The 26,442-nt window shown below is 40.2% G+C and overlaps 1 protein-coding gene across 4 annotated transcripts in view; it reads left to right on the top strand.

Annotated features, from left to right (window-relative positions):
• The window catches only part of NIPBL (NIPBL cohesin loading factor), a 1,214,062-nt gene extending 1,203,196 nt beyond the window's left edge, over nucleotides 1-10,866 (top strand). For 3 of the 4 annotated variants that reach the window (XM_029578690.1, XM_029578673.1, XM_029578682.1), the window contains 3 exons: nucleotides 5,943-6,117; nucleotides 8,686-8,871; nucleotides 9,888-10,866. In XM_029578690.1, coding sequence (XP_029434550.1) covers nucleotides 5,943-6,117; nucleotides 8,686-8,871; nucleotides 9,888-10,250 — 724 coding nt within the window. In that variant the 3' untranslated portion in view covers nucleotides 10,251-10,866. Of the gene's footprint in view, nucleotides 1-5,942; nucleotides 6,118-8,685; nucleotides 8,872-9,557; nucleotides 9,640-9,887 lie in introns of all 4 variants that reach the window. The other variant, XM_029578699.1, reaches the window with a different exon arrangement.
• Nucleotides 10,867-26,442: the final 15,576 nt, after the last annotated feature.

The raw sequence follows: 26,442 nt of genomic DNA, 5'->3' as shown, positions 1-26,442 counted from the left end.
CTGGATCTCACTGCTAGATTAATTCAAATGTAACCTGTTCTAATACATGTGTTCATTTAAATTGATAATAATCCACTTTGAGATCAACTTTGGGAAAAGACTGAATATCAAGTGTTCATAATTAAAAAAATATATCAGACTGTCAGAATGTCACCTCTTTATACAAAAGCTGTGGTTAAAATGTATTTACAATTACATGAAGAAAATCCCTTCTGTTCCTCCACTATCACTAATTATAGAGCCTATTCCAGAAAGGTTTATAACTGAACTACAGTCTCAACAATTCCTCCCTATCAAAACCATTAAAAGACACAGGAAGCGATGATACTGAAAATTCATAGTTCAGTATCATCACCATTTTACAAAGAAGCTCCAATATTAATTTTGGATTCAGATGAAGCCAGTATCATCCTTTGAAATTCATTCATTTCAATCCTCTGAAGATTCTGTAGAATTGCCATCAGATCCATCACTGGAGCCACCAAGAACTAGCACTCTGCCAGATAAGTTGTCCAAGGAAGAGTTTCCTGGAGTGCTAAAATGTATGCAAGCTCCTAAATAAGCAATAGCATTCCCATACATAAAGCATTTCAGGATCATCAAAAATCTGGCAAATGTTTCTCAACATGTAGCCGGTGGACAGGAAAATAGACTTGATATAAAGTTTGGCAAAGTCCAGGTCATAGGAAAATTCAACTCCCTTGTGACTCTGTGGTGGTAAAGATGCTTTAAAGAAAGCAAAGAAGACAAAACACATTCCAGTGCACTTCCTGGGAAAGATTCAGAATTATTGGATATCACAGGTAAAAAGATGTTCCAATCAGCAAAACTACAGTCAAGAATTTCACCAGTTTGATAGCTCAATTCTTGTAAGGTGTTTTATAAAAAATAAGACACACATCAGGAACTGTCATCCGAAATTCAGGGTAAATTTATGAGAACATTGATGATCCTGAAGAATGTAGATTTAATTCAGTCTATGATGCCTTTGATACCTCATCCAAGTTGTCAGCCATAACAATGATGTTCAGAAGGCTTACATGGCTAAACTTATCAGGCATAAGAGAAGATGTGTATGACAGGTTAGTTCATGCCCTATGCACAGACAGAGACTTCATTGGAATCAGCTTACCCAACCAATGACTTTCAAAATGTATTTATTTATTTAAAATATTTATATACCGTTTACACAATAAAGTATTGATCAAAGCGGTTTACAATAAAAGTAAAAACAATAAACAGGTTTTTTAAGAAGGAAAAAGATACATACATAAAATTATAAATAATGAGATTAAAAAAGAAAATTAAATAGAAATCTTGAAACATAAAGAGAGAAGAATGTTGGCAATGTCTGAGCAAAATGAGTAATGTGAGAGGCTAAGGGGCGGATTTTAAAAGCCCTGCTCGCGTAAATCCGCCTGGATTTACGCGAGCAGGGCCTGGCGCGCCTATTTTCCATAGGCCTGCCGGCGCGCGCAGAGCCCCGGGACTCGCGTAAGTCCCTGGGTTTTTTGTCGGGGGCGTGTCGGGGCGGGGCCGATCGACGCGGCGTTTTGGGGGCGTGATGTGGCGTTTCGGGGGCGGGCCCGGGGGCGTGGTTTCGGCCGGGGGCATGGCTGCGCCCTCCGGAACCGCCCCCGGGTCGTGTCTCGGCACGCGTGGATTTACTTCTCCCTCCGGGAGGCGTAAATCCGTGGACAAAGGTAGGGGGGGGTTTAGATAGGGCCGGGGGGGTGGGTTAGGTAGAGGAAGGGAGGGGAAGGTGAGGGGAGGGCGAAAGAGAGTTCCCTCCGAGGCCGCTCCGATTTCGGAGCGGCCTTGGAGGGAACGGAGGCAGGCTGCGCGGCTCGGCGCGCACCGGCTGCCCAAAATCGGCAGCCTTGCGCGCGCCGATCCTGGATTTTAGAAGATACGCGCGGCTACGCGTGTATCTACTAAAATCCAGCGTACTTTTGTTTGCGACTGGTGCGCCAACAAAAGTACGCGAACGCGCATTTTTAAAAAATCTACCCCTAAGTGTGTTTAGTAGACAGGATGTCGAATGCTTTTGAAAATAGGTATGTTTTTAGTGATTTTTTTAAATTCCGTAGTATGTGTGATTTGACGGAGCGTAGTTGGCAAGGAATTCCACAAAACTGGACCGGCAACAGAGAAAGCTCTTTTTCTCGTAATATCTAATCTGGCTAATTGAGATGGAACATCTAGTAAATTTTTGTCCAGAAGGTTTGTAAATTCGGAAATTGGAGCAGAGCCAAATTGAAGAAGGATTATGTAAAAGAGAATGAATGATAGATAATATTTTGTAAGTGATTCTGAGTTTAATGGGTGACCAATGTAGAGAAAATAGAATTGGTGTAATGTAATTTTTTGAGGGTGAACCAAGCAAGATACGAGCAGCTGAATTTTGGATTAGTTGCAAAGGTCAAATTGTAGAATCTGGAAGTCCTAGATAAAGTGCGTTACAGCAATCGAGACCTGAGAAAATTAGAGATTGAAGTAGAGTGCAAAATCATGGAAAAATAGGAGAGGACGTAAGCGCTTAAGCATATGTAATTTGAAAAAGGAGTTTTTGACAGTTTGAGAGATGTGCTGTGACAATGAAAGGTCTGAATTAAACAGTACATCCATTTAACTGCAGATAAGATGGTGGTCCATTTGAAGGGTTAGCAATTGAGGATAAATAATTTTTGTTTTGTTGGGGTTTAGTTTAAGACGAGTGTGTGAAAGCCAACTGTTAACAGTGTTTATATATAAAGTGACAGTGGAGAGTGTCTGGCCATGAGGATTTGTATGGAACAAAAAACTGAATATTGTCAGCGTATATTTTAAATTGAATGTTGAGAGTGGATAGTAAGTGACAGAGGGGAAGTAAATAGATGTTAAAAAGAATAGATGAAAGAGAGGAACTCCAGTAGCAACTGAATAGTGAATTGAGGAATGTGAGCCAATATTAATCTGCTGAGTACGATTAGATAAGTAGGATTTGAACCAATTGAAGACTGTGGAGTTGATTCCTATAGAAAAGAGACTAGATTGAAGAATTTGGTGATCAAGAGTGTCAAAAGCAGCCAAGATATCCAAGAAAACTAGAATGAAATCTGTATTAGAGTCTAAACCACGTAGAAATGTATCAAAAGAAGATTAGCAGTGTTTCAGTAGAATGACCCTTACGGAAGCCGTGTTGACAGGGATGCAAATGTCATGATCTGAGAGAAAATCTGTCAGCTGGGGAAGAACAATAGCCTCGATGAGCTTAACTAGAGAAGTGATTGAAGCAATGGGTCTTAAATTATTGAAATCCATGAAATTTTGTGATTTATTCTTGAATATAGGAAATATTAAAGTCTGTTTTAAAACATCAGGGAAGGATCCTGATTTAAGTGATAGATTTATTAGCTTGCATAGATAATTACAGGTAACATCTCCAATAGATTTAATAAGGAGCCCAGAGCATGGATTTAAGGGTGAATTAGAGACCTTTTGGTTTTTTTTAAGGACTGATAGTAATGTATTTATAGAGATAGGTGAAAAGAAGAACCAGTTACGGGCTGGAGAGGGGTTTGAAAATATAGGGTAAGGGAGGAGACAGAATTCTTCTGAAAATTTAACAGTTTTGTTTTTTAAATAATCAGCTATCTTATTACAGGTGGAAATATCACCAAACCATTTATTTGTTCCCTATATTAGTGGACCCAAACTTCAAATCTTCTTTGTGGCTAGAATTTTCATTCTCTACAAACAACTGATATTAAAAATAGATGCCTCCACACAAGACTGGAGTACCCATCTCAATACAATATGCCTACAAGAGACTTGGACTATCCAAGAGAAGCAATGTCATTTAAACCTTCTAGAGCTGAGAGTGATATTCAAAGTTCTCCTTGTCTTCAAGAAGTGGTGAAAGGAAACAGTAGTTCAGATCCAGATGAGCAGCAATCAAGTAGCCATGGGATCTGTAATCTTTTGCAAAAAAAAAAGCATGCAAGACATGGAATTGGCAAATCTCAATATCCTGGCAGACTCCTTAAGTCATCACCTACAGTCTTACCACAGCACGGTGTACTACCTTTTCCAACACTGAGGAATACCACAAGAAGACTCTTTGCAACTTCCTCAAACCACAAGCTTCCACTGTACTCCAAATTTTCTAGCATCAGACATATTTATATTTCTGTGGATTAAGCACCTCTCCTGTATGTATTTCCATTTCTTCCCTGCATGTTAAAGGCTATCTTTAAGTTAAGAAAGAACAAGGGGAAGGTCTTCGTTGCACCATTTTGGCTGTGTCAGATTTGGTTTTCATAGCTACAGAAACTACCTAATGCTCCACCAACACATCTTCAAATATTACTGCTTCACCCCAGTCTTCAATTTCTAGCATTGACTACATGGATACTAAAAGCAAAATCATGCAACCAGTGCCCTCTCCTGCAAAGATAAGAGGAAAAATTTCAACTGCAAAAAAACCTTCTACCAGAGACTCATATAACTTTAAATGGAAAAGATTTTCCATTTGGTTTTCTAATCAGAACACAGATCCATTCTGCCCCTCTACTTCCATTTTACTTCAGTATCTTCTCAATCTCGCAGAATCAGGTTTGAAAACTGTTAGAGTACATCTAACTGCTATTGCTGCCTCTCACCACCACTTTGGAAGGTCGTACAGTTTCTTACTTTCCAGTGGTAGCTAAATTCATCAAAAGTCTCTACCATGTTCATTCTCCAATTAAAGTTCCTCCTATTCAATAAGACCTTGACATAATTCTCTCTAAATTAATGAGTTCACCATTTGAACCTTTAACAGTGGTGGATCTCAAGTTTCTATCTTGGAGAGTCCTATTCCTAATAGCAGTGACCTCAGCATGCAGAGTGAGCAAGCTTCAATCCATGCTGCCTGCACACAAATTTAAAAAAATAGAATAGTCTTGAGAACTCTCTAAGTTTTTACCAATGGTTGTTTCTCAATTCCATTTAAATCAGTCCATTGTGCTTCCAGTGTTTTTTTCAGAAGTCTCATGCCAACAAAACTGAACAGACTCTTCTACAAACCTTAGATTATAGAAGAGCTTTGTTGTTTTACTTGAAAGGTCCAAGACTTACAGAAGATCTCTACAACTCTTTCTCTCATGAGTCAGCTAAGTAAGGCTTATCAGTGAAAAGAAAAACTTATCTATATGGTTCCTAGACTGCATTTTCTATTTCTGTGCCAATACTGGAATTCATCTTCCTACCAAGGTTAAAGCCTATCTAGTCTAGGCTATATCAACTTCAATAGCTCATCTCTGTTCTTCCTCAATTCAAGATATCCGCAACGCAACCACTTTTAGAAAACAGTTTCTGGAAGAAGACTGGAAGAAGACTTTCGCAACGAAAGCATTTGTAAGAAAACTGTTTAAATTAGAGTTTCAATTCCCCTCCTTCCTCTTTTTAGTAGGTTGCAGTTCTTCTCTATCCAGCAAAAATTCAAATATTTCATTGCAGTCCTCAGCTTAGGGCTCCCTATTTGTATGGCTGGATTTATCCTGCTTGCCCATGAATAAAGCAAAGTTGCTTACCTGGAACAAATGTTCTGTGTGGACAGTATGACAAATCAGCCACACAATCCCACCACTTAGCTAGTAAGCTTAGCTAGTGAAGGGAGCTTCCATACAGGCTCAAAAAACATCCCGGTCTTTCTGAGTACTGAGAGAGCACGTTCCATGTCTGTGCCATAATATCACCCGTTTATGTGGCTGGGTTATTCATTTGTTACAGGTAAGCAACTTTGATTACTGGCGGGGCACTATATACAGTATCCTAAGGTTGGGTCTGTTTTCATTGCAAAACTGAACATAATTATTCAATACATTCTAGAATAATGCCTTGGGAAATAAAACGTGCATCATTTTTGTTGTGAAAAAGAGTTCTGGGTTTTTAATATTTTATTTTGTATCTCTAAACAGTAAAATCCAGAAATATTCTCCATCTGAATCTGCAAAAGTTTATGATAAAGCGATAAACAGGAAAACAGGAATCCATTTCCACCCTAAGCAGACTTTGGAGTTCCTACGGAGTGACATGGCTCTCACCAAAATCGACGATGAAGTAAAGAGAACAATTACGAAACAGTACCTTGATGTAAGTCACATATCTATTAAGGATTTGTTTCTAATTCTGTGTGTTCTTATTCCGAGATATATTGTTTATTTTTGGTGAGAATCAGATGAAAGAAGTTAATATGACTGTTTCATCTCAGCTACTAATATTGTTTTTGATGTAATGTGATTTTTTTTCATTTAAATTTAATTCTTCATTTTTTGATTTATGCAGCTATTTAGTTATTTGATTGTATTTTTTCCTATGGTGAAAATACTAATTACGCCAAAGTATAACATAGTTTTAAACCTTCATACTAAATGATGACATTTAAAGACCAATTGGCCCATCCATTCTGCTGAGTTGAGAATTTTTTCTCTGGTTTTTAACTACTTTGGGTAGATGACCATTTAAATATCCATACTTAAACCAACTCCAGCTGTCTCCCATCACCCAATATCTTTTACTGACATCTCAACTCTGTTCCTACCATTGCCCTCCGTTAACTGTTCCAAGCATGCCCAAATTCTGTAGCGTGCTGGCCACCACTATCTCTACTAGTAAGCTGTTTCAGAACTTGTTTTCCTCTTTGATTCTTACAAGACAAATATTTAATCCAACACCCAGGTGCCCACCCATATCTTACCACCAATTTTGTAATAATCCACACACCTGCCCAATTTTAAGAGACTTATCCATATATGCACATTGATGCTTGGGTTTTAACTATAATCATTTCATACAGGTTATTACAGCCTTCTTAGAAACCTGTTGTAATCTTACTGCTGCTTTTTAGGATTGTAACCACCACTCCATGCAGGTTATCCCAGTGTTAGCTTTGTAACCTTGGCCTTTCCTTGCTGGTTACTCTAGTCTTCTTGGAAGCTTGATGCATTTGTAACAGTGCTCTGTCCATTGGCTTGAATTACTTCTTTGGACTTCTAAAGTTTCATATGACTGAGCAAGACTCAAGCCATCTCCAATTCTTCTTATTTCCCTTTTCCTCCCTTACCACTGTGCTTTGTCTGTCCTAAATATGTTTATATTCTGTCACGGTTTTAGTTGCCATTGTCTCTGCTACTAGGCTATTCCCAGCATCTACCATCTTCTCTGTAAAGATGTATTTTCTTTGTAGTTGAAAAGGCACATCAAAAATAATGACTAACACAATCTTTCCAGCTATGCACTGAGATCCAGACTGGCCTCTCTTCCCTTTCCTACCTCTACCGTTGTATCTGTCCTTTGCCAGTGCAGACTACTTCATCCCCACAGTGGTTTTGTCTGTCCCCACAGCCCACATAAGCTGCTAAATTCATCTGCTTGAGTGCACCAGCAGGAAGCATGGCAGTTCTGCTTCAGTTGAACTGCCATGGGGCTCCCCACCAACTGAGCTGCACAGTGAGACCCAGCACCACATGAGATCTGCAGACCCGTTCCTCATCTTCCAAGCATGGCTGAATGATAGGGGCAGACAGTATATAGAAATATATATTCTATGCCAGCTACCCAATTCCATGTGCCAACTCACCACTAAACATGAATTCAAAAAAGCTATAAAAACGTACCTATTCTCACAGGCTTTTCCTGACCCACAACTTAAGAACATAAGAAATTGCCATGCTGGGTCATACCAAGGGTCCATCAAGCCCAGCTCCTGTTTCCAACAGAGGCCAAACCAGGCCGCAAGAACCTGGCAATTACCCAAACACTAAGAAGATCCCATGCTACTGATGCAATTAATAGCAGTGGCTATTCCCTAAGTAAACTTGATAAATAGCCGTTAATGGACTTCTCCTCCAAGAACTTATCCAAACCTTTTTTGAACCCAGCTACACTAACTGCTCTAACCACATCCTCTGGCAACAAATTCCAGAGCTTTCTTGTGCGTTGAGTGAAAAAGAATTTTCTCCAATTAGTCTTAAATGTGCTACTTGCTAACCTCATGAAATGCCCCCTAGACCTTCTATTATTTGAAAGTGTAAATAACCGAGTCACATCTACTCGTTCAAGACCTTTCATGATCTTAAAGACCTCTATCATATCCCCCCTCAGCCGTCTCTTCTCCAAGCTGTCACCCCCTACCCGTTACACTCCTTAAGATTTGTTTAACCTTTCCCCCTTTATATCCCTACTGTAACCATTTGTTAAATTGTATTTACTCTGTTATTTTTATTCAGCTAACTGTGTTTTATTAATTATGTATGTTTTATACTGTAAACTGCCTAGATCTAATATTGTTTGTATAGGCGGTATACAAAAAACTTTTAAATAAATAAATACCCACATATGCCCATGGGAATTGTGAAAACACACACTACACAAATAAACCAGCTATAGCAAATGATGTTTTCTTTGTACCTTCCTCCCTGCAACTTAACATTATGAGCTTGAATTTTCTGTCTTTGGCTAAGATAGCTTGGTAGCGGTATTAGTTCACTTGAATGCATGAAAATAAAGGTCAACAAAAAAAAATTTAAGGCACTTTTATTGGACATTTCTTCATTAGCTTTCAAGAGTTAATACTCCCTTCCTCAAATCCAAACCTTTTCTCCTATATTATGTTTTCTTTTAAAGGAGTTAAAATGTTGTTTGATCTTGTACTTTTTGTAGTTCAAGCTACTTATGGAACATCTGGATCCTGATGAAGATGAAGAAGATGGTGAGGTGTCAGCTAGCACAGATGCTCGAAACAAAGCAATTACCTCTCTGCTTGGAGGAGGTAGCCCAAAAAACAACACAGCTGAAACAGAGGATGATGAAAGTGATGGGGAGGACAGAGGAGGAGGAACTTCAGGGGTAAGGAGAAGTTTGCGTATTTCATACAATGTTTCCATGAAATGGACGGGTGGTACAGTAAATTAGCTTTTGAGCTTTCACATCTAGAGATCCAAGTTCAAATCCCAGCTTAGATCCCAAGTAAAATGAGTTTAGCAATGATAACCCAGTCCTTAGTATGTTCTTTTATGAGAATTATTGAAGATATGATAGCTACTGCTCAAGAGAACTACAGAATTATAATGATAAGAGACAATGCAGGTCAGGACTGAGGTGTAGTGACAGTTATATTCAACTACTTACTCAGTGTTGCACCTATTCTTCTTGGCCCTATCCAGCACCATTATTCCCTTCCTCTTCTAAGAACTAATATTTATCCATTCCCCTCACCAAAGAAAGTGCTTGTTTGGAAGATTAATATATTCCCAGGGGGGAATAAACATTTTATATATAACGTTCTTTAACTTTTAGATTTTTTTGTAGAAAGGGTTTAGGAGAAAAAAAGAAACAAATTATAAGTGTATATACTTTTTATTTATCCTTGGTTAAAAAGCCATTTTTAATTTAACTTTCCTCTACAATGGCATTTTATAGCTTTATAGTCAATGCATTTAACTTCACATTTAGTAGTACTAAGGACAGGGTACAAATTATAGATATGACAATCCCTTGACACTGCTGGTTCTGACCTGTACCATTGCTGGCAGGGGGGACCTGTGCGAGGAAATCCTGACTCCAAGCATCATGGTAGGAAGCAGACACAATGAAATCCCTGGAGGAAGCAGAAAGGTGAAACAATATTGAGGTCACATCTTGTTGCTCTTGAGGACTGTGTTGTTATTAACTGTACCATAAGCCTATTTTTCTACAATAAAAGATTCCTTCATATCCTGGGGAGTATGATTTGTTTTGTTCTGTTTTTTTTTTTTGTTTGTTTGTTTGTTTTTTACTTCTCTTTGTAAACTAGATACACTGAAGCTATTGTTTCAGTATCTGTCTCTTGTGTTAACGTGCCTCATTTCTTTCTTGTTACTTAGTTGAGAAAATCAAAACGAAATTCAGATTCTTCAGACTTGGCAGCACAAATGAATGAAACTGTGGACATCATGGATGTCATCGCAATTTGCTGTCCAAAGTACAAGGATCGACCACAGATTGCACGAGTAGTACAGAAAACCAGCCATGGCTTCAGTGTTCAGTGGATGGCAGGCTCCTATAGTGGTGCCTGGGCTGAGGCGAAGCGTCGCGATGGCCGCAAACTGGTGCCTTGGGTAGACACTATCAAAGAATCAGACATTATCTACAAAAAAATTGCTCTAACGAGTGCTAATAAGCTGACTAATAAAGTTGTTCAGACTTTACGATCGCTGTATACAGCCAAGGATGGAACTTCCAGCTAATGAATTTGAACATGCAGCCAAACTATACAGGAAATTAAAAAAAACACACAAAAAACTTGAAATCTCAACATTCTGGCAAAAAAAATCAGTTTTATGAAGAGTAAGAATGGAACCTGGGACAAAGGAATAAACAGAAGGAAATGTTTGGAAAACATTTTTTGTGGGAGCTTCCTTCGCTGTTGTGCAGCAGAAACTTCTCAGTTCATTTTTACTCCCACTGTATTATAGTTTAACAAAAAAATTGTTTATATCTTGAAAAAAATCTTTCTGTTAAAAAAAAAAAAAATAAACAAGTGAATGTTGGAAATTAGTCTGTTAATGTTCTTAATAAAGTGTTCTTGGAGTTTAACCTAGCAGCGGATGGCTTTCTTTAGCTTAGCCCAGTTTCCAGGGAAGCATTGTTTTTACAGGCTGTAAAATGGCAGACTCTCCTGGATATATAATTTATTCTGTTGAAAATAAAGCATGCAGTATCTATGACCTATCTACAGGAGGAGTTTTTGTAAATGTAGATTTTGATGTATTAGGTCACCCTGAAATAATACAAGGAAAAAGGGATCCCCAGCTAATCTGGTGGAACGAATACTGCAATAAATTTTTTTACTTCTCTTTGTTACTTGTCTGTTTCCATTTGAATTTCTTATTGTAAAAATCTGTTTTAAATCCAGTTATATTATTTTGCAGTCTTTTATGTAAAATTTACTATATCAGTCATTTTCAGAGCAAGACATTGTTTTTACAGTTTGTATAGACCGACTTATAAATCATTGGTATCTTTTTATTTTCATCCCTTATAAGGGTGTAAACACAAGTTAACTCCAGGGTTTTATTGTATCCTGCAATATTTAGTATTAACTATATATGATTTAGCACTGTGCCAAACACAATTTTCAAGAGTACATTTTGATATAAAAAGAAACTATAGTTTATTTCTTGTATGCTTCAATTTCTTTCCAAACCTGTCTGAAATTATCATAAAACCTACAATAGTTCAAGCCTTACAGAGCTTTGCTTTCAACAAAATTACTTTCCTGATCAGGTTGCAGGTGTAAAGCTCAGAAACTAAGCTATATTTCTTCACAAATGAATTAAAAACTGTATATCTTTGTGTATAAAGTAAGAATTTGATACTGAAAAGATTCCACATTTTTATATATTACTATTACTGTTATGTCTAGAGAAATATTTCCTTTTATTAAGTTTTTGATGTACTGTCTAATGCTTTCCAAAGACAATTCTTTGTTTCCTTTATCCACGGGGAAGTGACTATGGTGGGCGTAAAAAATGGTTAGCTTTCGTGGTGATACACAAGTGTAGCCTACAGTCCTGTTAATTTATTTTTATATCCATGCTTCACACTTTTTTTGTTTACCAAAAGCAATGTACTTTTTTGATAGGGAAACTATCAAAATCTTGCTTTCATCAAAATTAGCTTATATTAATTGCATAAACTTGGGCTACCACTTTAACAAGCTAGCAAACAGAATTGTAGCATTCTGAGAAATGGTAGTAATATTGTAAATCATCATTATGTACAGAATGAAAATAAGTGATCAGTTTTCTGTCATAGTCTAAATAATATTTCTTATTGGAACTATTTTCTTGATTGATTATCTAGAATATTCAGTATTTCTCCTCAAATATTCATGGCAATAGAGGGTTCTTTTATATGAATGGTTTCTTTTGAAAGAGGAGAAAATGTTAATGTGTTTTAAATGGTGGAGAAAAATGTCACATGATGAATCTTGAGTCCTATAGCAATGCCCCATGCTTTGTGATATCATCATTACCCATCTGATACCAGAACCCTTTTCATAACAGCCCACAAATAAAGTGCAATTATATACATTTGTTATTCAGACAGAATTATTCTATTGAGAATTGACATGTTTTATCAAAATCATAATTTGCCATTTCCCCCCAAATTTTCATTTATGATCAAAATGTATCTATTTTTAGACTTCAGTTTTTAAAATGCATTTCCCATCCACCAGTATTGCTAGCCATTAAGAATGAAATATTTCTTGCTACATATTTTAATTTTCTTCTTCCTGTGTTTAGATATTGACTTTATCAAAACTCCTGCAGGCTAGAATTTGCAGTGGAAAATATTACTGTGTTAGAATAGCCACAGAGGCATTCACGGAGCGGGATGCCAGTGGCCAGTGGTAGGTGTCCATATAAAGAGCAGGTAGTAAAATACTGCACAGAGCGGCAGTAGCCACAGAGGCATTCACGGAGCGGGATGCCAGTGGCCAGTGGTAGGTGTCCACCTTCACGGAGCGGAAGGATGGAGGGCTGTCATCTCCCAATTAAATAAATAATAAAAAAACCCAGGGATGGGATCCATCAGTTCTAGAGGACGCATATAAAGAGCAGGTAGTAAAACACTGCATGGAGCGGCAGTAGCCACAGAGGCATTAACGGAGCGGGATGCCAGTGGCCGGTGGTAGGTGTCCACCTTCACAGAGTAGAAGGATGAAGGGCATCCATCTCCCAATTAAAAAAAGAAAAGAAAAAAAGAAAAAAAACAGGGATGGGTTCATGGGCTTATAGGTATTACCAATTATTAGGCTTTTCAATATTTGATGATAGTTAATGTGACTTTCAAGGCATTCTTCACTTTCGGTGCATGTCCGGCATGACTCCTTGCTTCAATGACAGGGGAAAAGAAAAACTGATACTTCACACATTTCCAGCATTGCCCTCTGCTTCATGGCAGAGAGCTATGCTGCCGCTTACCCAACTAATCAAACTTAATATTTCACTTGGAAGCAGCTCCAGCACTGCTCTCTACATTAATGGTGGGGGTGAAAAGGGAATTAGAACATAAGGTTACTAAGAGCCAAGAGAAACAGTTAAGTATGAGAACAAATGTGTGAAGCTTGCTGGGCAGACTGGATGGACCGGTTGGTCTTCTTCTGCCGTCATTTCTATGTTTCTATGTTATCATGGTATTTGTACGACTGATTTCTGAAGGAAACAAATTAAACCTGGAAAATTTAGCTAATAAGAAAAACTTATTTTGAAAACTTTAAACTCAACATAATTATTCCTTTACATGTTGTAAAGTTTATTCTATATGGATACTTCTGTTTATACATGGCCTGTCCCTATGGCTCAGGCCATAGTGCTAGTGTATGATAAGGATCAGACTTCCATCAGGACCAATTGGCCTTGTTACATTAAAGAGATGGTAAAGGAAGAAGACAACTAACTAGTCAACAAACAAGTTAGAGACTTCTCGGCAGAGAAGGCAGTGCTGATTTATGGAATAAAGAAAGGAGGGCATTGAAGAAGGAGGGAGAAAAACCAAAAAATGGATGTATGCACTTTTTTTTTATCGTTTACCCAAAATTGTTGACATATTTATCAAACTGTTCCTTTATCAGAAGGAATATAACTGATAGCAAGCACATTGAGTCATTGCTGAGCTTCTGTAATGGATGTAGATATATATATAGTATCACAAGACTATTGAAAGTTTGATGCTGTTAGGAACTTCCTTTCATCTCTTTCAGTAGCTCTAATATAACCTTTGGCATACTGTATTGGTTAGGACTGTACACTGCAGCAGTGATTGTGCAGCAAAGTGTAGTGCCAGTAAATAAATGTGAAATTTCTTACATTCCCCAATAATCAGAACCAATGAGTTTGGATAATCAGGGAGTGTAATAGGCCAACAGCAAATAAAGGAAGAGATATGATTTTCTGTACTGGACATTTTGCCCCTTCTGATTTATAGCAAATCTGAGGCTAGTATATCATTGAGGAAGACTGCAGAAACAAATCTCTAGTAGCTATTGTACTCTCCTCCCGTTTTATTGTTGTGGCACAACTTCAGCAACAATGTGGCTCAGCATGCAGGGATCCCTGCAGCAGCCATTTCTTGGAGACTTGTGCCAAGTCCAGTAGTGGCCATCTTGAGACAGAAAACTACTTTTTGCGAGAATGTAACTCTCAATCCATCTGCTTTTCCTAGAGAACAGTTTGTTCATTTTTTTTTTTAAAGTAAATCCCTAGAGCCAGGAACAACTGGTTAACTCTCTGTACAACAGAATTGTTAATGTTGCTCTTATTTTACATCTAAACTAAAAAGACTGCCCAGATCAGATTGATAGGGGCTTCTATCCCTCATTATATTAAGGGCATTTTAAAATGGTTTACACTTCTTTCTCCAGCTGTCTTTGTGGGATCAGTGTGGGGAGAGGAGATGTAGCTATAATTCTGGCAAAGGTCATCACTTTCACAGCTGATTGCAGCCATGTATATATAACTGGAACCTTCATTCAGCTCCGTATTCTTGCAAATATCACTCCCCTCCATATCCGTTGACTCATGATGAAGCATAAGCTGATTGCAGTCATTTGAGTTGCACCTTACCTACCTCTCTACAATGAATTGTTTAATCCACCTAAGTCCTGCCTTTTCTTATGAAGTGACCTCTGACCAGGAATTATAGCCAGATACCTTTTGGATTAAAGAAGGAGAATTGTAGGAAATCACAAAAAGTTCCTGGTATCAAACTCCACTCATCAATTTGCTGACTTTGAAAGAACTTGTTGAAAATGGTCCCTGCAAAACAGGTTAAGGATAGGCAAAGGCCACTGTGGTTTCTTTCACTGCTAGTCACACAGCTAGCCCACTGTGTACTTGTTAGAAGAGAGAAATTGTATTCCACATTATAGAGGAGTGTCCCCTCTACCAAGTAAGAGATGTTAATAACTGAACTCAGCTAACAAGAATGCTGTTGCTTGAGTTTGCATATTTGTATTTTCTAAGTATGTCTTTGTATATATCAATATTTTTGTAGTTTTATATATAAAATATGTATTGTGTGTGTATATATATATATTTATATTACATAGACACATATTTTTCAAGTTCAGGCCTCTCAAACAGCTACCTTTTATTGTGGGTCACACTTGTCTTGAGAATTGAACTACCATGACTTGCCTGTCACACCTGGTTCTAAAATACAAAAGTCAAGCATTCAAATAAAGAATAAAAATTTCTTTCTTAGCTGACATTGCAAACAATTTTAATGAACCATCATAACACCTGCAATGGTGGAACTACACTTTTTGGTTCACAGATACATCAGGTCCTATATAATCATCAGTGCATACAGTTCTTATTTCAAAAAAATGTTAACTTTTTTTTATTTTTTCAAAGTAAAAACAAACACTTCTCTTAATCTTTAACTGTAGAGTCGAATCACTGATGAAAACTGAAACCTGCCTAACACTATGTTTCAAAGCCAGGCGGCTCTGTGTCAAGGGTATCTGTGCTACTGAGTGTTTCATTTTTACGCTAATTGGTTTTCTCTTTATTCAGCTCAACATTGTGGCAGCACCGATACCCCTGACAGATCCACCTGGCCTTGAAACATAGCGAAGACAGACAAATTGTAAGATTCTAAAATGAAAATGCTGGGGGAGGGGGGGGATGGGGACGACTCCAACTGTGCCCACGCTCTTGTATGATGGTCTTATCCAGTGTCGTAATGAGATGAATTAATCTAATGCTTCTTTTTCTATAGAATTTCTTGGGTTTCAGCCAAGCTGTCCAAGAGATATAGGTCTTCTCTTGGCATGGATCCTCCTGCTCTAACAATCCACCTGTATGACAACCTCCACTGGTGTCAAATAAAGGAAGAATAACCAGTCATTGAAAGGGCTAGCCTATTTAATGAATGGGCCAGGAACTCACTATCAGGATTGATGCCAAATCTCTTAAGTTGCGAGACCATAAATTCCCACACAGATAATCCCTTGGAATCTGCTTAGTATAGAGAGAAAAGATGGCAGATGGGTTCTAGTTTATTAACCAATCCAGGGCCTTATATTAAAAAACAAGTCTTTTTTTTTTTTGTCCAAGATAGGCCTAAGTCTTAAGGACAATGACAAGGTTGAAAGACTCCCTCATTATCCAGTGATAGCTAATGGACCAGTTGAAGATTCAGCTTCTGAAAGATGCTACTGAAAAGTGCATGTAATCTGTCCTTAAAGAGCCCATGTAGACATAGTTTGCAATGGACAGTACAGCAGTGTACAAAAGTTTAGGCACCTCTGGTCAAATTGTATGTTTCAGTGAATCTCCAAGTGAACAGAAACTGACAATCTTTACATGGTACAAAGTTAAGTATAATAGCTTTCTGCAATTATTTTGTTTAAATTTGTTTTATTAATTAAACAATTGCAGATGCAAATCTCATACAGATAGTTTCAGCATTCTAACCTTTTTGCCTCATCAGACATATCCCACCAGACCCTAACACCCACCCACCCCGTTTCACCCAGCTCAGTCCCCCCCCCCCCCCCCCAACTGTTCATGGTGTCTGTACTAGAAGGAAAGGCTACCAGAAAAGAGTGGACAGAGAATAATATAAAGTCCTTGCAATTGAAATTAGAGAAGCTGGTCATTCAATTAAATATTTGATTTTGAGCTCTCTGGGAACTTTGAAATATATGGAAGCCAGTGATCCAAAGTCATTTTCTTCCATCTGGAATTTACTGATTTACAAGACTTCTGTTCCATGACTAACAGTTGATGTATCTTATTTCTCCAAAAGGTAGTTGAAGGAATAACCGGTTGTCTCCAGAAATGTAGTATAGTAATTTTAGTCAACAAGATGATCTTCCATACCCATGATTTCTGTGCTGTGGAGCAATATGATGAGGAACGAATATCTCCAAACAATTCTGAGGAAGCATCAAAAACCAAAGGCTGTGAAATAATCCATTCCATATAAGAATATACTTCCAAAAAATCTGTAGTTTTGAGCAAGACTAAAAGGTGTCCCAGCTGTTCTACTTCAGTTAAACATTTAATACATATGTCTGTGTCTGATATTTGTGCTAAAAATGTTTGTCTTTGCAAAATAAAAACTCTGTTTAAGAATTTAAATTGTGATTCTCTTAATTGCACATTGTTTGAAATCTTTCATGCATCAGCAGATTAGAAAAGTTGGTATAGATAATTTTATCTGCAATTCTGCCATACAACTGGTACACAAGGAGGCAGGATCCCACTTATCCTCCGCTCAAACTAAAGATAGAGTGAGGACAAGGTGGACCTTCCAGGATCCTCAACAGCAAAAGATTCTTTCAAATCTGCAAGTTGCAGAAGGTTCCTGTACTCTTCCAATATGTGTCCCACTACATCAATCCTCGATGTTATCCCCAATTGTATACCTGGCACAAAATTTCTCTTACCTTCCATGGGAGTGAATGCTTTCACCCTCTCCCCCTGTAGCTGGCACCTGTTCATGGTCTCAGCCAGGGAAGGCTGAGCTCAAGTAAAAGCTTTTTTTTTTTTTACTTCACATTAAAAAAAAAAAAAAACCGAAAGGAACTGTTTTAGTGAGGATTCTTCCTACCGGATCTTCCTCCTCGGTGTTCAGCTTCTCCCCCTCATGACTCAGGAATTCTGTGAGTTATGGATGTAGCTCATCTTCCATCTTTCATCCACATCTTCCATCCAGACCGACGAGAACAGCCTACAAAAACACTCTACTAACCACACACATCAAAACCTCTCTAAGCAAACGAGCCATGTCAGTAGCAGGTCCTACCCAATGGAACTCTCTACCGCCAGAACTCCGCTCAGAACCTTGCCCTATCAACTTTAAAAAGAGACTAAAAACCTGGCTATTTGAGCAAGCATTCTAAGTACGACATCTATGACATCAACATACATCAACACCATCACACCAACTGTATAAATTTAAGACTATCCATCCATGCCACCCTTACAATTTAATAACCTTACTCGTCCGCAGCCTAACACATAGCTTTATTCCTTATATTATATTAAGTGCCTTGTAATTTTAATAGGCATTTGTTCTCCCCACTTTTAATTATGTGCCAAGTTTTCCACCCATGTAACCTGATCCAAGTTTTATGCCCTGTTCTCTGTAATTGCATTTCTCATGCCAGTTTTTCAGTTACAATGTAAACCGAGACGATATGTAACATTTTACATGAATCCCGGTATAGAAAAATGTTAAATAAATAAGTACAGCTTGTTGAGCAACCTTTTGGCTAGGCCCTGCTCTCAGGCTTCTCCTTCCTGGCATGTGGTAGCTGCAGCGGTAAATTCATGTGTTTTTTTGTGTGTGTCAGTTGCCTTGTACGTCTAGATCTGCATCTCCTGTTGGATGCATGTTGCTTAGTGTTTTTTTCTGGGTGTACATCTTGTGCATCTAGTTAGGCATACTCATAAGAACATGCCAATCTGGGTCAGACCAAGGGTCCATCAAGCCCAGCATCCTGTTTCCAACAGTGGCCAATCCAGGCCATAAGAAGCTAACAAGTACCCAAAAACTAAGTCTATTCCATGTTACCATTGCTAATGGCAGTGGCTATTCTCTAAGTAAACTTAATAGCAGGTAATGGACCTCTCCTCCAAGAACTTATCCAATCCTTTTTTAAACACAGCTATACTAACTGCACTAACTACAACCTCTGGCAACAAATTCCAGAGTTTAATTGTGCGTTGAGTAAAAAAGAACTTTCTCTGATTAGTTTTAAATGTGCCCCATGCTAACTTCATGTAGTGCCCCCTAGTCTTTCTACTATCCGAAAGAGTAAATAACCGATTCACATCTACCCGTTCTAGACCTCTCATGATTTTAAACATCTCTATCATATCCCCCCTCAGCCATCTCTTCTCCAAGCTGAAAAGTCCTAACCTCTTTAGTCTTTCCTCATAGGGGAGCTGTTCCATTCCCCTTATCATTTTGGTAGCCCTTCTCTGTACCTTCTCCATCACAATTATATACTCTGTGTGTGTGTTGCTAGGCGTTTTTTCTGGGTGCACATTTTGTGCATCTAGTTGGGCGCATGTCTATACATACCATACCAACCATGGCACCAGCGGCAAAGCATGGTTATTTATTCAGGGATACTTGCTCTCAGGATGTCAGGTTTGGGCCTATGGGGCCTGGTATGGATCCCATCTTCATTTTCCTGGTCGAGATTTGCCAAGCTGCGATGTGGTAATCCTTGCACATCTTTTCCAAGCATTACCACTTGAATGTTCGAGCTAGGGAGGACACCACGTTTGGGCGGGTGGTGTTGACTGGACCACTGGCAGCCTCTTGTCCTCTTCGGGAGTAGCTTTGGTACATTCCTCTGGTGGGGAGTAGCCTGCCTAATTCAGAGGAAGGAGAAATTACTACTTACCTGATAATTTCCTTTCCCCAACCTGCCCTCAGCTGCCAATATTTAACTTTGGTTTGCCTTTTTGGGACAGACATTGCAGAGTATTGTTCCTGCTATTCATTGAAGACTGGTAAGTGGGCTTATCTAGCTCCTCAGTTTAGTGCATAAGTTGCTTCTTTTTGCTGAGCTCAGTGTTAGGGTGGGACTGAATATCCGTGATGTCAGCTTCTTATTCCATCTCCATCTGCTGGCAGAGATGCATAACCCACTGGTGGGGATTGACTTGCCCTCATTAGAGGAAATTATCAGGTAAGTAGTAATTTCTTCATACTAGTTAGCTAACGCCATGACCTTTGCAAATAGACAAGCAGACAATGGTTTTTCAAATATGTAGGTAGTTGCTCAAGAATATGAAAGACAAATGGAAAGGAGCCTTATCCCAGGACAAGCAGGATGCAGGTCCTCACATATGGGTGACGTCCCTGACGGAGCCCTATCACAGAAAATGTTCTGTCAAAGTTTCTAGAAACTTTTGACTGGCAGAATGAGCCCACTGACCATACCCAGCATGCCATGATCCCTCGAGCTACAGGGGTCTCCCTTCAGTCTTTGTTTTTCCACGCTGCAGTTAGCATCGTGCTGAAGGAGCCCTGTGTGAATCTCTTCACACAATTTGTGATTAAAAAAAAAAAAGTTGAAATCTTTCTCAATTTTATCCCCTACATAGGGGTCTCCCAACCACCAGCCGGTGAGTTAAACATTTTTTCTTCCGCTCGATTCGAGCACCTTAATTTTTTGTCAGAAGGCCATTGATGGCTGTCCAGCCTTCACTATGGCCATGGGCTTCAAAAAATGACCAAACTGTAATCGTACAATGTCGATTACCGGAAGGGCATTCAAGGCATCCACCACCCTCTCCGTGAAGAAATACTTCCTGACATTGGTTCTAAGTCTTCCTCCCTGGAGATTTAAATCGTGACCCCCGGTTCTGCTGATTTTTTTTCCGACGGAAAAGGTTTGTCGTTATCTTTGGATCATTAAAACCTTTCAAGTTTCTGAAAGTCTGTATCATATCACCTCTGCTCCTCCTTTCCTCCAGGGTGTACATATTTAGATTCTTCAATCTCTCCTCATTAGACATTCGATGAAGGTGGATGGAAGTGGTGAAGACCAGAACTGTGAAGGACTTCAAAGGGGCGTGGGATAAACACTGTGGATCCATAAAGTCTAGAGGATGTGAATGAAGAGTCGGTGGCTTGTGGGAATGACGGCTAGTACCTGGAGATAATACTCTTATTCAATAAACATACACACAGTTAATGCAACGCCAACATTGCTCTAAGCTTTAACGGCAAGAGGTAATGTGGAAAAAAGGATTTCCATTCACAAAAAAGTGGGGAGTAGCTTGCTTGTTATGGCAGTTACTACCCCAAACCAAATAAGCCTGATACTTCACTTTCAATGCATATCCAGCATAGCTCTCTATTCAACTGCAGGGGAGAAAGACTGATACTTCACGCATATCCAGCATAGCTCTCTGCTTCAATGGCAGGGGAGAAAGTCTGATACTTCACTTTCAATGCATATCCAGCATAGCTCTCTGCTTCAACGGCAGGGGGAATGAAGAAAAGTGGATCTATATACAGACAACAACCAACAAGTACTGAATTACATAGTCTGGGTAAACAAATAAGCATAGGTGTAGCTTGCTTATTGCGGTGGTTACTACCCCTAACTAATTAAGGTAGATATTTCACTTAGATGCAGTTCCAACACTGCTCTCTACATTAATGGCAGGGGTGGAAGGGAAATAGAACCAAAAGGTTACTAAGGGCCAAGAGTAACAGATAAGCATGAGAAAAAAAAAATGTGTGAAAGCTTGCTGGGCAGACTGGATGGGCCGTTTGGTCGTCTTCTGCCGTCATTTCTATGTTTCTGTGAGTGTGTTTTGTGCCTCGAGCAGTCGCATGATGTTTTTTCCTGCCCACAATGTGAGAAGATGACCACCAAGGGCAGAAAGGCCCAACAGGAAAAAATAGAACATCTTTTCCACATACAACTTATGCCTTCGACGTTGACCCAGTCGTCTCCGGCTGGAGCGTCAAAACGGTTAGTAATTCGAAAACGTCGCACAGGTGGCTCCGGAGACCGGCTATCCCCGACTCCATCTGTAGCATCAGTGAAATCGACATCCAGGCTTGACAAAGCCACTGAACATCAATAAAAGCATCGTCATCGACATCAGCGTACTTCGACACCAGAGGCCTTACTAATGTCAAGAGAGCCATCGAGTGAACCATCACCAAAACGGTCTCGTCTACAGGGAATGTTGCGACCTACTACTCCGAGGCATTCCCCACCTCCGAAGGTGCCAGGCATCGAGCCACCACAGGGCCCTGTGGAAGAGCCGATGACGCCTTCTCTGCCACCACCTATAGCTGCTCTGATTTCACCAGCTACAAGGGAGGAACTGGACGGATTTATCCGCCAGGCAGTAAGAGATGCTTTCAGAGACCTTCGTCCATCGACACCTCTTGAGCCGATGCCGGTGCCTCCACCGATGCCTACTCCGATGCCAGATCCGATGCTGATACCGATGCTAGATTTGTCAATATTCCAGCCACTGATGTCAAAGCTTGATGCCCTCATCGGAGCTCTTCCAGTGCAGCCCGCCACTCCAGTTCCAGTCTGTGACGATGCTGCTTCTGGTACTTCTCTACCGTCTGAACCTCAGCCGGGACCCTCCGGTCTCTCCCAACCGAGAATTCCGACCTCTCCGTCAATACCATTCTTTTAACCACAAAAACCATTGAGGCCTCGTGTTTCTCCTCCAAAGCATACTCCATCAGACTCTTGGGAGGATAGAGACACTGACACATCTTCAGAGGACTTCATGTCTGAACCCTCCACTCTTAAAGACAGGAAAATGTCACCCCCAGAGGACCTATCTTTTACCACTTTTGTGAAAGAATTGGCTGACACTATTCCCTTTAAATTAGTGTCTGAAGAAGATACCAGACAACAAACCTTAGAGGTTCTTCAATTTATAGACCCTCCTAAAGAGGTATTGGCGATACCAATACACGAGGTCCTGGTAGAACTACAGCACAGATTATGGGAACACCCATGCTCAGTTCCACTGGTAAATAAAAGGATGGATACAAACTATCTGGTGCAACACGTTCCCGGCTACCAAAGAGCCCAGTTTCCACATCAATCTGTAGTGCTGGAATCTGCTCAGAAAAAATCAAAGCGTACAGCCTCATTCATCCACTCCACCAAGAAAGGAACAAAAGTTCTTGGACACTCTGGGCAGAAAAGTCTTTCAAGGATCGAAGCTTGCTTCCATAATAGCATCATATCAACTTTATATGACGCAATATCAGCGTCACCTCTGGAAACAGATGCAACAATTAGCTGAGACTCTGCCTCAACAATATCAGGACTCTGCTAATGACATTATCCATATGGGTTTGGAAGCAGGCAAATACGAGGTCCGTGCTGCTTAGACAGTTTTGAAACCTCTTCACAAGTGGCGGCAACTGGTATCAGCGCACGTTGTTGGGCCTGGCTCAAGGCTTCAGACCTTAGGCCTGAAGTTCAAGAAAACTTGATTTACCTTGTGTGGGTAAAACTAGATTTACCTTGTGTGGGTGATAACCTTTTTGGAACATGAGTTCAAGACACAGTAGCCCAACTTAAAGAACACTCTGAGACTCTGCATCAACTGTCTGCAATCCCACAGGATACTTCATCTACCTCACGCCGCACGGTACGAAAGGATTCCAGGAAACCCTATTATAGACCACTTAGGTACTATCCGCCAGTTCCCCGTGGTAGAGCATCAAGACCACTGCAAAGATCCCAGCCTAGACAACCAAGGGCTTCTAGGCCTCAACCTCCCCCTCAAACAGACCTGGCATCAGGCTTTTGAAAAACAGCCAGAGAACAGCAGCCACTCCACCAACCCCAAGCCAGCCATACCAGTGGGAGGTCATGTCTCTCTCTTTCACAACCATTGGTCAAAAATCACAACAGATCAATGGGTACTCTCAATTATAACACAAGGTTACCAATTAAATTTTCTCACTACCAAAAGACTCCCCACCACAGTCTCTTTGGATACACAAGGATCATATTACTCTTCTGCAAGCAAAATTATCCACCCTTCTGAGAGCCGGGGCCGTGGAACCAGTTCCCCGACCTCAGCAGGGCAGAGGATTCTACTCCCGATATTTTCTCATTCCAAAGAAAACAGGAGGACTACGTCTCATTCTAGACCTCCGAAATCTCAACAAATTTCTACAAAAAGAGAAGTTCAGAATGGTTTCCTTAGGCACCATGCTTCCACTTCTTCAAGCAGGAGACTGGCTCTGTTCTCTGGATCTGCAAGATGCTTACGCTCACATTCCAATATTCCCTCCTCATCGCAAGTTTCTGCATTTCATGGTGGGTCATCAATATTACCAATACAGGGTTCTGCCATTCGGACTGGCCTCAGCACCCTGATTATTCACAAAGTGCCTAGCAGTGGCAGCGGCTCACTTGCACAAGGAAAGTGTACACGTTTTTCCTTACCTAGATGACTGGCTCATCAAAAGCCAATCACAGCAAGGAGCTCTCGCTTCTCTCATGCGCACAATCAATCTGCTCCACTTGCTGGGATTTCTAATCAATTACCAAAAATCCCATCTCCTCCCATCTCATCTACTACAGTTCATCAGAGCAGAGTTGAACACCATAATACCAAGAGCCTTCCTCCCGGAGGACAGGGCTGAGACACTCTCCTCATTAGCAAACTCTCTCTGCTTACAGAAACAGGCAACAGCACATCAGTTTCTAGCTCTGCTCGGCCACATGGCCTCCACAGTTCATGTCACTCCTAATGCCAGATTAGCCATGAGAATAACCCAATGGACATTGAGATCACAATGGATACAAGCCATTCAACCACTGTTGTCACCAATTCAAATAATCCACCAACTATGTTCTTCTCTCCTCTGGTGGGCGAACATGAACAACTTGCACAAAGGCCTACCTTTCCAACAACCAGTTCCGCAAGTCACTTTAACTACAGATGCATCCACCTTGGGCTGGGGAGCTCACATAGACAATCTCCAAACTCAAGGTACTTGGACAAAACTCGAAGCAACCTTTCAAATCAATTTCCTGGAGCTTCGAATTATACGTTATGCTCTACATATGCTCTACAGCCAGAAAGCTAACTTGGATGCATTTGAACCCACCTCCTCCATCGAAATCAAAACCACCCTTAAAAACATGAAACCCTCTTCTCATCCGACAGACCTCATCCCCACCAAGCTATTGCTCACAATCCCTAAAACAATCTCCAAACCATTAGCAGATATCATCAACTGCTCTCTTTCACAAGGACTAGTACAGGACTCTTTGAAACTTTCCTTCCTCAAACTTCTACTAAAGAAACCCAACCTCGATCCAGCAGACCCCGCTAACTTTCGCCCCATCGCCAACCTTCCATTCATCGCTAAACTCATGGAGAAAATTGTTAACAACCAACTCTCAGAATACTTAGACGAACACAAGATATTCGCCCCAGCTCAGTTCGGATTTCGTAAATCACTCAACACTGAATCCCTCCTAATTTTGCTCTCGGACAACATCCTCATGGGCCTTGATAAAAAAACAACCATATCTTCTGGCTCTCCTGGATATCTCAGCAGCGTTTGACACCGTTAATCACGATATTCTAATCAACCGGCTATCTGACATCGGCATTTCTGGAACCGCCCTCAGTTGGTTCAAGTCTTTCCTAAACAACAGGAACTCCAAGCTAAAAATTAACAATAAAGAATCTCACCCTTTCAGATCAACATGCGGCATCCCACAAGGATCATCTCTCTCCCCTACACTATTCAACATTTATCTCCTCCCTCTCTGCCAACTCCTCATAAATCGAAAGGTTACCCATTTCATCTACGCTGACGATGTGCAGATTCTCATTCCAATCACAGAATCAATCTCCAAAACCCTCACTTTCTGGAACAATTGTCTCAAATCCATCAACCTCCTTCTTACCAGTCTCAGCTTAATTCTCAACACTTCTAAAACTGAGCTCCTTCTCATCACACAGGATGACACAGACCTTGCTACGCACCACCTCCCCGCGATCTCAATGACCCCCATTACCCACGCGAGACACCTTGGTGTAATTCTAGACAACTGACTGAACCTAAAAAAATTTGTCAACACCACCACAAAAGAATGTTTCTATAAACTTCAAGTCCTAAAAAAGTTGAAACCCTACTACACCTACATGACTTCCGGATGGTGCTCCAAGCCACCATTTTCTCCAAAATGGATTACTGCAACTCACTCCTCCTAGGACTCCCTGCTGTCACCACTAGACCTTTACAGATGCTTCAGAACTCCGCTGCAAGGATCCTAACCAACACTAGCAGAAGAGAGTACATTACGCCCACTCTTAAGTCGCTACACTGGCTCCCCATTAAATTTAGAATCCTCCACAAAGTCCTTACCATGATACACAAGAACATTCATAACCAGTCCTCTCTCTAGCTCAATATCCCCCTACACCACCACACCTCCTCTAGACCCATCAGATCAGCTTACAAAGGCACTCTGTATGCTCCGCCTGCCAAGTCCTCACTAAGGAAACGCGCCTTCTCCTCAGCCGGTCCCTCCCAATGGAACGCCATTCCGTCAGACATCCGACAGGAACCCTGCCCACGGAGCTTCAGAAAAAAGCTAAAGATGTGGTTATTCAAACAAGAATTCCCCTAAAGAAACAGTCGGCTAACCTCATATTCTAGTGTTGCTAACCTTTTTCCCAGAATCATTCTCTTAATTTATGTATTGCTAACCTTACTCTCATAATTGTGCCTTTACTGATTGCAGCTAATCTCGTACTCTAGTGATCCTACTTGCCCCCTTATTGATGTTGATTTTACCCTTGTTCGATGTTATCCTTGTTAAAGTTATCCTTGTTCGATGTAATAATAATAATTTGTTTAACTATGGTTTGA

This window comes from Rhinatrema bivittatum, chromosome 1, assembly GCF_901001135.1.
Source record: "Rhinatrema bivittatum chromosome 1, aRhiBiv1.1, whole genome shotgun sequence".
Classification (NCBI taxonomy): Eukaryota; Metazoa; Chordata; class Amphibia; order Gymnophiona; family Rhinatrematidae; genus Rhinatrema; species Rhinatrema bivittatum.
This window is presented reverse-complemented; position numbering and strand designations above follow the sequence as displayed.